This window comes from Pinus tabuliformis, chromosome 3_2 (assembly GCF_031772625.1).
Source record: "Pinus tabuliformis cultivar Carrire ecotype Pingquan chromosome 3_2, CPIR1, whole genome shotgun sequence".
NCBI classification, from domain to species: Eukaryota; Viridiplantae; Streptophyta; class Pinopsida; order Pinales; family Pinaceae; genus Pinus; species Pinus tabuliformis.
Window position 1 is genome coordinate 280,077,312 of NC_142302.1, and position 11,587 is coordinate 280,088,898.

General features: G+C 36.8%; 1 protein-coding gene, 1 long non-coding RNA gene and 2 pseudogenes across 2 annotated transcripts; all 4 read right to left on the reverse strand.

The window, feature by feature from the left end:
* Positions 1-2,649: 2,649 nt before the first annotated feature.
* On the reverse strand, positions 2,650-3,033 carry LOC149180713 (uncharacterized). Its single transcript, XM_089413966.1, has one exon. The coding sequence runs from the start codon at positions 3,031-3,033 to the stop codon at positions 2,650-2,652; it is 384 nt and encodes a 127-aa protein (XP_089270092.1).
* Positions 3,034-7,103: 4,070 nt separating this feature from the next.
* Positions 7,104-8,162, reverse strand: LOC149180714 (heat shock cognate 70 kDa protein pseudogene; annotated as a pseudogene).
* A 1,598-nt stretch (positions 8,163-9,760) lies between these two features.
* On the reverse strand, positions 9,761-10,476 carry LOC149180715 (uncharacterized). Its single transcript, XR_016257486.1, has 2 exons — positions 10,322-10,476; positions 9,761-10,016 (listed from the first exon to the last, which is right to left on the reverse strand). It is a non-coding gene; the product is annotated as an uncharacterized LOC149180715 (long non-coding RNA).
* Positions 10,477-10,525: 49 nt separating this feature from the next.
* LOC149180716 (heat shock cognate 70 kDa protein pseudogene) lies at positions 10,526-11,296 on the reverse strand (annotated as a pseudogene).
* Between the last annotated feature and the right edge of the window lie 291 nt (positions 11,297-11,587).

Sequence of the window (11,587 nt, forward strand, 5' to 3'; positions counted from 1 at the left end):
TATATGCCAATCTTAATTTAAGTAAATTATTAATATGAGATCTTTTATAATTTTAGAAATAAATCTTTGTTGAGTTGATATGTAAATTTTTATTCAGTTGTTGATATTTAAATATTTACATTCGTATATTATTACACTTTTTTTGGGTAGTAAATTAAACTAGCATTTGCACCAGATGTTGCAAAGAAAACGCCGTAAGGCATAAAGTGCGGAAATCCATTATCCATGTAGTGTGTGCATTATTCAACAAGGTGGATCTCTTTAAATTTGTTTCAAACATTTATGTTATTGCATTGCTAATTTATTTAGAATCTACTACTACCTCCTCTTCTTGGAAGATTAAATTTCTTATCACCCCATGATGAAAATCCCTCTAATTATTGGAATCACAAATTTTTCCACTTTATTGGGTTTACGGTCAACCTAAAGAAACATGAATTTGAGTCACTCAACTAAAAAGAAATTGCTAAATTGCTATTTATCATGTTTTGAGTAAAAACAATTAATAACTCATATTTACAACCCTTGAAATATTTACAACCTTTTAAGTCTTGTATTTATAACTCATATTTATAACCCTTTAAAATGAAACTAACTATCTATATTTTTATTAATAATAAAAAGAATCTTCTTTATAAAACTAACACTCACATGCTACTCCTATTGAAAAGGAATCAATACTCTTTGATAAGCAATATTCTTTGATAAGCAGGGAAAGCATTATACTCGACCTCAGGGAACTCAGTGGGCAAAATTATCAATAACTAGTTAATATTGATTTGCATCAATTTCTTTTGGTCCAACCAACAATTGAAATCCATCCCCTGCCACTGCAACAATAATACACCATATATCACCTTCCCATTAAAACTGAGAATGAGCTGCAAGTAACTGTGAGAAAGCGGATGCCTCATAAGCAAGGAGTTAAGTTTGATCCCTGAGCTTTGCTACAATCCTCAACTGTAGAAATATTGAAATTTTTAAGAAGACTCTCGCCATTTCATAAGAAGCTGACTTGACAGCAGAGTTTGTCTGTTGCTGAGTCCCAATCATAGAGATGTCTATATGAGTTATGTCAATGTCTAAGTAGAGTTGTTGAATATAGAATGTCGATGTAAGTCCTCATCTCTGTCCAACTTATGTCAAAGCAAGGATGCTACATAGGAAGAAAGAATTGGTTAATCGGTTGTGGATGATGGCATTTTTCCTAGAAAATGCAATATCTCCTTCATTGATTTCAAAACTCCATTGCTTCACTTGCACCTATCTTCTCAGGCTTTCATATTGATAAAAACAATGTAGAAAATTTTGGTTGAGTTAGTTTCAAACCATAAAATCTACCCCAACTTCATCTAATGGGCTTGTAATATAGCCTTCTTTCCCGCATTTTCTTGATTATAAAATAATGTCAAAGTAAAACGAGAGTTAGAAATATTTTTCAACAATAGTCACTTGCATCAGATGATTATTATCTCGCTTGGTTTTCATCCTTATGGCTTAATATGGACGGACCATTTTCTGCAAGATTAGGAAAGCCTACTGTGTCTTTGAAAGATCGATTTGATTAATGGACATAAGTTAAAAATGCAGTGATCATCCTGTAAACAAATATATATACTCTATATATATCAAAGCAGCAGACTGAAGGCACTGAATTTGCCCATTTCAGACTCATATATGATATATCTATTCAAATGTTTACATAAACCAATATTTCATCCACAGTGGCTAAGAGTAGTATATATCAAAGACTGAAGGCACTGAAATTGCCCAATTCACTCATATATCTACTCAAATTTCTACACAAACCAATATTTCATTCACAGTGGCTAAGAGTATATATCAAAGTAGCAGACTGAAGGCACTGAACTTGCCCATTTGAGACTTATATATCTATTCAAATTTTTAAACAAACCAATGTGTGATCCACAGTGGCTAAGAGTATCTATCAAAGTAGCAGACTGAAGGCACTGAACATGCCCATTGCAAAATTCAGACTCATATCTATTCAAACTTTTACACAAACCAATGTTCATCCACATAGGCTAAGAATATATATCGAAGTAGCAGATTGAAGGCACTGAACTTGCCCTTTTCAGATTCATATATCTATTCAAACTTTTACATAAACCAATCTTTCATCCATAGTGGCTCGTGAATTTCAAAATTTTTATGTATGCCATAATAAGCACTTCACGAATCAACTAGGAATTGAAGGCACTTGCACAAAGAATATAATAACATAAAACCAACGTATTCTTGCACAATAATATTATTGATGATAACACTATGCATAAATTACTACTGCTTTGTTGTAAGCCACAGCAGGATCTTGATCTTCCTTGGCACAGATGTTACTGTCAGATGGACTGAGATGAATTTTTGCAGCCCCATTCTTCAATCCAACTTTATTCCTTTTCAATTTTGGGGCCATGAGAATCTGATAGCAGCCAACAAGTTTCTTCTTCTCCTTCTCAACCATCTCACCACCATCTTTCTGCTTTTCTTGATCTTTGCCCTGTTCCTTGCATGCACTACTGTTGAAGTCTTGACACCGGGATTGCTGTTCTTGGGCATCAACAACATTATTAGGTTTAATGGACAGTAATTTTCTCACAAATGAAGGCCTGGGTTTGACAGGATTCCCCATCAAATCTCTGAAACCCACAGCCCCCCAGTTGCAGGGATGAATCTGTTCATTCTGTGAAGATCTACTCCATCAAGAATCATGGTGCCAAGGTTGAGAATGCCCTGTGGGTGACCAGAAGGACGACGGACCTGCAGTGCCAAGAAACTCATCCCACTGAAATCTGTGCTCCCATAGCCCTTGAGGAGAGTGGAAAGCAAGACCCTCACAGTGCCTAGCAGGGTATCCATGAGGCAACCCATGCAGTATATCTCCATCATCATAGCAGAGATTTCACAGTGGAGAAAACTCTCTTCCACTCTGAATATGGCCTTGTCGTTCCAAGTAGGGTTTGCGCCCCCTGTTCTGTCAATTGCGTCGTCAATTTTTTCTCGAAATTGATCCATACAACACAGTAGGTCTACATCATGCCAACAAGATGCATCTCCTTCAGATCTTGAGCTGAGATGATGTTAAGCTCCAGCTGTGTGTAAGCTTCCCCCATGATGTAGAGTGAATTTAATGCACAAGGAAACGCAATATTCAGAGACCATCCTGATTGAAATTACAGGAGAAGAAACGCCATGAATGAAATCTTTTGAAATCTAAACATTGTATAGAACTGACTTATAAGACAAAACACATCATAGACTCTCTAGCTCATGATGATGAAAGCAGATGGAAATCAGTGCAGAAGGCCACCCCAAATGGTCATGATCGAAGCCAAGAAGCAGAAAAACCCATTCATAGATACAACAATAATGGAACAAGCAAAAACAAATTTGTACCAAATCCATTTGTTGTTTCATTTTAGGATTTTATTGTTGTGATTTCCATTTCAAAACTCCATTACTTCACCTGCACCTATAGTCTCAAGCTCTCATATTCATAAAAACAATGTACAAAATTTTTCTTGAGTTAGTTTTAGATTATAAAATCTACCCATTTCAAAACTCCATTGCTTCACCTGCACCTATCTTCTTAGAATCTCATATTGATAAAAGCAATGTAGAAAATTTTGGTTGTTAGTGTTAGACTATAAAATCTACCGATTTCAAAACTCCATTGCTTCACCTGCACCTATCTTCTCAGGCTTTCATATTGATAAAAACAATGTAGAAAATTTTAGTTGAGTTAGTTTCAAACCATAAAATCTACCCCAACTTCATCTAATGGGCTTGTAATATAGCCTTCTTTCCCACATTTTCTTGATTATAAAATAATGTCAAAGTAAAACGAGAGTTAGAAATATTTTTCAACAATAGCCACTTGCATCAGCTGATTATTATCTCACTTGGTTTTCATCCTTATGGCTTAATATGGACGGACCATTTTCTGTAAGATTAGAAAAGCCTTGTGAATCCTTTAGTTTCAAAGTAATTCTTTCAGATCACTTGCCTATCTATCTCGAGTCTAGACCTCTCAAACGAAGAGGCCTAAAAACATACCATTTTCATTTGAACAGCTGCAGTTTGGAAACCTAGACATAGAAAATAAAATCCAATATTAGTGAAATGAAGACACTCACATTACATGAACAAAAATGTGAAGTTTCAAAGTAATTCTTTCAGATCACTTGCCTATCTATCTGGAATCTAGACCTCTCAAACGAAGAGGCCTAAAAACATACCATTTTCATTTGAACAGCTGCAGTTTGGCAACCCAGACATAGAAAATAAAATCCAGTATTAGTGAAATGAAGACACTCACATTACATGAACAAAAATGTGAATCCTTTCTAAGAAGCTTCAAAATGTAAAGAAAAAAGCGGAACAACTAGGTTTTTGTAAACATATTCAAAAGAAACATGAACTGGAGATAGAGATGGTTAGTGTTGTAAAAGAAAAGGAATTGATATTGTGGCTTGAAAACGACAAATGCTTCCTTTATACTTCAATTGTCAAGCATTAACCAACATTCATAAGGTAGGTGCTTCCATAGACTCTATCTGATCATGTGACCAACCAACCCAACTTAACAGCCATGACAGCATCACCAGCCCACCTTTGGGCAAACCACTATGTAAGAAAATTAAAACTTGGTGGAAACTGTAGCAGCAAGCCACTTTCACCTACCCATCTTGTCTCTCATGGCTAGTCTTCAAATGAATAGAGGAAAGATTACCGAGTCATGAACTTTTAAATGAGGGCATATTATCAAAAACCTTGAATGAGACTCATGAGAATCTATAAAAGAAAAGAAGAAGTTAGACATGCCTGACTTAGTGGTTGATACAGTGCTTAACCACATTAATCACCCTCGTTCAAATACTGGAAGGTATAAAGCCCTGCGTTATTAAAAAGTTCATGAGTTTGATAGGGTTCAAATTCAAAAAGATAAGAAAAAGGAGGTATTCTGTAGACAGAAGTCAATAATTCAATGGCTTAAAGATGGTGGAAGAAGCTGTGCCCGTTTCCTTAAAACCACTCAGAATAGAAGGGTTTATAATAAAATTTCTGTAATAGAATACCAGACAACACAGTAGTAACTCAAATCTGCAAGGAAATCTACTTCAACCTCTACTGACGATGCCGGTTACTGAAGAAGAAATACAGGATGTTGTTTCCCCAAGAAAAGAATAAGCCTCCTGGGACTGAATGGGTTCCCAACTCTATCTTCCTCATAATATGTGGCTTTTAAATAATGTTAATCTTCTTGGAGCAAAAGAAGAATCTACGAACTCTGGCAGAATAATGGAATTTCTACCTTCCTGAATGCCCATCGCAAATAATGAGGGAGCTTTAAACTGGACTATTTTAGACCAATCTCTTTGTATAATACTTCAATACAAGATTATCGCCAAGGCCCAAATCTAGTCTCCCTCCTGAATTGTTAATCAAGTTCAGGAGGGGTAACGGTATGTTTCTCAAACTTGTCCTACGATTACAAATCTTGAAGCTTCCCACTAGCCATGTCGGATTCCCTCTTCCTGCATTTAGACATAAGGTAGGAAATTTAGCATCAATCACTGATAACTCAGCAGCAAGCTTGGCAATTGGACGAACAGATTTAATCCATGGCTGGCAGAGTTACAAATATCCAATACATTTTCTGGATTATACCATCGTATCCAAGGACTTTATGGATTTCTCTTTTTATCAGACCAACGTTGAATATTTCTCTATCCATGAGATTGCAACTAATATAACCCATGTTGAGTAAAAGGCATAATTGTTTAACATTTGTTTGAAATTGGAGCCTAAATTTCAAAACAAATTGCGTGAACAACACATTTAAACTTCAATTTGAATTGAGAACTGGAGAGAATGGGAAATAATTCACAGCAATGGCGTGCAAGATGATGCCATATGTGGTCTGACTTAAATTCAAATATAATAGATAATGTTGTTTTGGAGACCAACACACCTATTCCGTATGATCTTGTTTTTTTTTTTTCCTGTATAAAAACTATTCTATTAAAATTAAAATTAATTGGTGTTGTATTCTCCACTTCAAAGGCTGATAATATTAGGATGTTTGAAATTTAAAACTGTTGGATCAAATGTACATGTGTGATTGAAATTACCACAATTTAACAATTATATCGGAGTCTCTTTGCATTTTTTTGGGGGAAATTACTAATTTATTTAATATTCACAAGATGAAACTATACTGATTTCAAGAAAAATAACTATTACCCTCATTATTAATCTCTTTGCAGTTTTTGGGGGAAATTACTAGTTTATTTAATATTCACAAGATGAAACTATATTGATTTCAAGAAGAATAACTACCACCCTCACTATTAATCATTGATACTGATTTCAAGAAGAATAACTACCCACCCTCACTATTAATCATTGATACTGCTGATTGATAAAAGTTCACATTAGCCAGCCCTCTTAACTTTGCGGGGGATCCAAACTGTATCGTATTAAGAAAGTAGGTCTCTAAAAAAACCTTAAGAAATTAGCACTGCAAAAACAAAACCCTTAAAATACGACAGCTAGAATCCTAGAAAATCCTACAACCCTGCATTAAACACCCATTTATCAAACCTACAAATACCAGTCAAGGACAGGCTGAATTAGTAACAGAGAGCATCAGATATATGCTCAATTGAGCATCAACCCCAAAAGAAGGAAAATCACATAACTAATCAAAGTAATCTTGAACCTTTAAAGCATAATAATGCAGTAATTAATGATAATCGCTCTGTTCTAATACATACACAATCCTTCTTATCATTTGCTATCATCACAAATAAATCAAAGCCAGTGTAAGCTCAAGTTCTTACCATGCTGATAGGGAAAGAATAGATAATGATTTGAAAATTTATGAATATGGTGAGCCTGGTCATTTTGTACGAGAATGGAGGGTTAGGAAGTGGTCGCCATCGGGGTCTCAGTCCTCGATACAGGTGTAGTTCAAGTTATGGTCGTCGTTGTCTAAGACGTTGATGTTTCAAACCTATATGGGGACGAAGTATTAGCAGGTCACCTCCACCTCGTCATGATCATCGAGTTCAACCTTGCGATCATGTCTCATAGGCAATAGCAGCAGCAGCAGTGGGCTCATTGATGATTCTCATAACATTCAAATCGGAGATTGCCGCTGCGTCATTGGTTGCCTGCCTTTGAGAATCATTGAAGTGTGCAGGAACAGTGACCACAACATTCTTAACAGTGGTCCCGAGGTAAGCTTCTGCAATCTCCTTCATCTTAGTTAAAACCATGGAAGAGATCTCTTCGGCTGCAAAATGCTTCTCCTCCCCTTTGTATGTTACAACGATGCTGGGCTTATCGCCATCCCCTGAAATGACCTTGAAAGGCCATAATTTCGCATCGCTCACAATGGAGGGATCAGAGAACCTCCTACCAACCAACCGCTTTGCATCTGCCATAACATAGAGAACTGATTTAGATTGAACACAAATGCAAATTCTACATAAACAGAAGAATCTTACAGATGCAAATTCAAGCCTTCATATCAATCACCTTCAAAAAACTATAAGCTGAATTATGTCCATCCTGGTTCATATTCGAGAATGAAAGGGGAATTAATATACAACAACTGAATCACATATACAGAAATAAGCAGTGGAATAAACTCCCTCAAAAGAGTGACAGAGATTACTAACCGAAAACAGTGTTGATAGGGTTCATGGCGACCTGGTTCTTGGCAGCATCTCCGATGAGACGCTCTGTATCAGTAAAAGCGACATAGGAGGGAGTGGTTCGATTCCACTGATCATTGGTGATGATTTCCACCCTGACGTGCTGCCACACTCCCACACACGAGTACGTCGTCCCCAGATCGATTCCAATCGCTGCTCCCTCGCCCATATTGACACTCTCACACACAGAACGCAGAGAGGGAGTTAACTTACGAAATTGGGCCGAGAGCGATCGAACGCAGAGAGGGAGTTAACTTACGAAATTGGGCCGGGAGCTATCGAAAATGTCATAAAAACAGAGTACATACACCTTATCATTATCTGCACAAGGCTACGCATGCAGGGAAGAAAGACATGAAGAGTCTCTGCGAAGAGTCTCATCGCTAGCCGAAGAGTCTCATCGCCAGCAGGCAGTCTCTGCGATGAGTTTCATGGCCAGCAGAAGAGTCTCATCGCCAGCAGGGCAGGCCTGGCCTTTCATGGCCCATTACCATGGGAAAAAAATTATTTTTCTATGAAAAAACAGATTAAACGAACGACAGAAAACACTCCAATCATCTAACACACAAAATCAATGGCTCAGGATCGCACACGTCACATTTTAGGGATGTCTTTCTCAGAGGGAACGCCTTACGGCGTAATGATAAGAAAACCATGAGACAAATGAAAATATCTCACTAATTCGGAATTATTACATACATAAAAAAAATTGGCCTTTAACTTCTTTTAGCTTCAACTTTTTGACTCTCAAAATATACAATTAAATTATTTAACCAACACCAAACATCTTAATCTAAAATTCATCATACAAATTCAAATAATAATATGAAAATTTAATTTTTATAATATTTTAGATAAATTAAATAAAATATATTAATTATATAAAACAGGAATATTTTTCAAATAAATAAACAAAATTACAAACCAATCAACCATATGGAACAACCTGATAAACCAATCAACCATATGGAACAACCTGATAAAAATAAGTAATTGATACATTTTGGAAAGTGAACGATGTAAAATTGATAAAGTTCAAAATACAGTATGCTAAAATTGTGGAGAGATCTATTAATACATAAGATGTGCCAAACAAAAAATAACAATATCAATATATATTTATGCCTGAGTGAAATCTTTTACTAATAACCTCTTTCTTCGAAAAGGGTTTGCTTTTTAAAAAGTGACTAAAACTGCCATAAATTAAAGGAGGAGGACTCTGTATTCTTAATATAAGAGCCAGAGGTGAAGGAAATTTTCTTCGAAAAGGGTTTGCTTTTTAAAAAGTGACTAAAACTGCCATAAATTAAAGGAGGAGGACTCTGTATTCTTAATATAAGAGCCAGAGGTGAAGGAAATTTAAAAAAAATCAATTGAAGACCACTTTTGAGGGTTTACCAAAACTTGGTATAGATTTATCAACCAATATTGAGATTGGAAAGTATTTTAATCACAGATCTATTAATTTATATTGACATTAGGAAATCATTAAAGGTTTTATTAAGAAATTGAACACATTCAACTTCTAGATTTAGAAATCTAAACCCAGTATAATTGACACTGACAATGATTAACAGTGGTAAAACGTTTATGGTTTGTTGACATTGCAGCAATATTCAAGTTTGAAGTTAAGTCATTGCATTAACTATGCCCTGTCTCAAACAAAACATCAAGTCATTATCTTAGCTATGCCCTGTCTAACCAGTAAACTTCAATATAAGCACATTATTTCCATATCAGTTTGCCACTGAAAATGTTTTAAAAAATAGATAAAGAAACTTGGCAGTGAGCAGTCAGAAGAGTATGCCCAGGAAATAAATATGCATTCTTGACATAATGAGTGTTAGATCTCTTCATTGACACGTTTCACTTGGCAAGTTACAAAGTATCACCATAATGAAGGAGCAACAAAGACGCAGTGATGAACGTTATAAAACCTTACAAAAAAAGTTTCATAGCAAAACATGGAAAGCGGCTTTCGTTGCAGAGCCTTATTGGATTCGAACTCTGAACTCCTGTGAAGAAAGTATATTTATATATACAGAGGAGAGAACCAGAAACGCTAACTAAAAGGCAATGCAGGCTTTGTGTGTTGCTTGCGGTCGGTAGCAGAGTCAGCCAAACCGAACACATTCAAACAAAACCCCTTATTGAGCTATGAAAAATAAAGATCCTCTCTTCTCCTCACAGAAGCTCCTTGCGCAGGCGAGCTGGTTGCACTACGTGCCTCCCCATCAAGCATTTCGTAGCCCCTCTCAAAGCCTTCCGCCAAGCCTAGGAAAAAATAATATATCAGAACCTAAATCAGATTTGAAAAAACAAAAAAAAACTTCTGAAAAGAAGTGAAGGGTTAGCTAAATCAGTTTTCCCCAATTTAGGTGATTATTTAATTAGTTTCTTGTTAACAAATACTCAATTTAAATCTTCTTGATTCGACGTCTTCTTGATTTTCTTGATTTGTAGTTTCAATCAGGATACACAATTTCGCCAAAAGAAAAAACAGATTGACAACATGAATTATGCTCAAATTAAAGTACAGATTGAAAACATGAATTCTGCTCAGATTAAAGTTTCTTTACCTTCTCTGCAGCTGCAGAGATCAAAGCATATGTGTTGATTTGGGCGGCCGTTAGCCTAGAGTTCTTGAGGTTCCCAACGGATCTCAAATGTGAGCCAAACCCTGGTTTACGCACAGTCCCATTCAGGGAAGTTTTCCATGTAACAATTGAGTCCAACTCTCTTGATGAATTGACATTGAGGCAATAGCAGCAGCAACAGTGGGCTCATTGATGATTCTCATAACATTCAAATCGGAGATTGCCCCTGCGTCATTGGTTGCCTGCCTTTGAGAATCATTGAAGTGTGCAGGAACAGTGACCACAACATTCTTAACAGTGGTCCCAAGGTAAGCTTCTGCAATCTCCTTCATCTTAGTTAAAACCATGGAAGAGATCTCTTCGGCTGAAAAATGCTTCTCCTCCCCTTTGTATGTTACAACGATGCTGGGCTTATCACCATCCCCTGAAATGACCTTGAAAGGCCATAATTTCGCATGGCTCACAACGGAGGGATCAGAGAACCTCCTACCAACCAACCGCTTTGCATCTGCCATAACATAGAGAACTGATTTAGATTGAACACAAATGCAAATTCTACATAAACAGAAGAATCTTACAGATGCAAATTCAAGCCTTCATATCAATCACCTTCAAAAAACTATAAGCTGAATTATGTCCATTCTGGTTCATATTCGAGAATGAAAGGGGAATTAATATACAACAACTGAATCACATATACAGAAATAAGCAGTGGAATAAACTCCCTCAAAAGAGTGACAGAGATTACTAACCGAAAACAGTGTTGATAGGGTTCATGGCGACCTGGTTCTTCGCAGCATCTCCGATGAGACGCTCTGTATCAGTAAAAGCGACATAGGAGGGAGTGGTTCGATTCCACTGATCATTGGTGATGATTTCCACCCTGACGTGCTGCCACACTCCCACACACGAGTACGTCGTCCCCAGATCGATTCCAATCGCTGCTCCCTCGCCCATATTGACACTCTCACACACAGAACGCAGAGAGGGAGTTAACTTACGAAATTGGGCCGAGAGCGATCGAACGCAGAGAGGGAGTTAACTTACGAAATTGGCCTGGGAGCTATCGAAAATGTCATAAAAACAGAGTACATACACCTTATGAAGGCTACGCATGCAGGGAAGAAAGACATGAAGAGTCCCTGCGAAGAGTCTCATCGCTAGCCGAAGAGTCTCATCGCCAGCCGGCAGTCTCTGCGATGAGTTTCATGGTCAGCAGAAGAGTCTCATCGCCAGCACGGCAGGCCT

Excerpts from the sequence above, each read along its gene's own strand:
- LOC149180713 (XM_089413966.1), bottom strand. The coding sequence starts at position 3,033 with ATGGATCAATTTCGAGAAAAAATTGACGACGCAATTGACAGAACAGGG.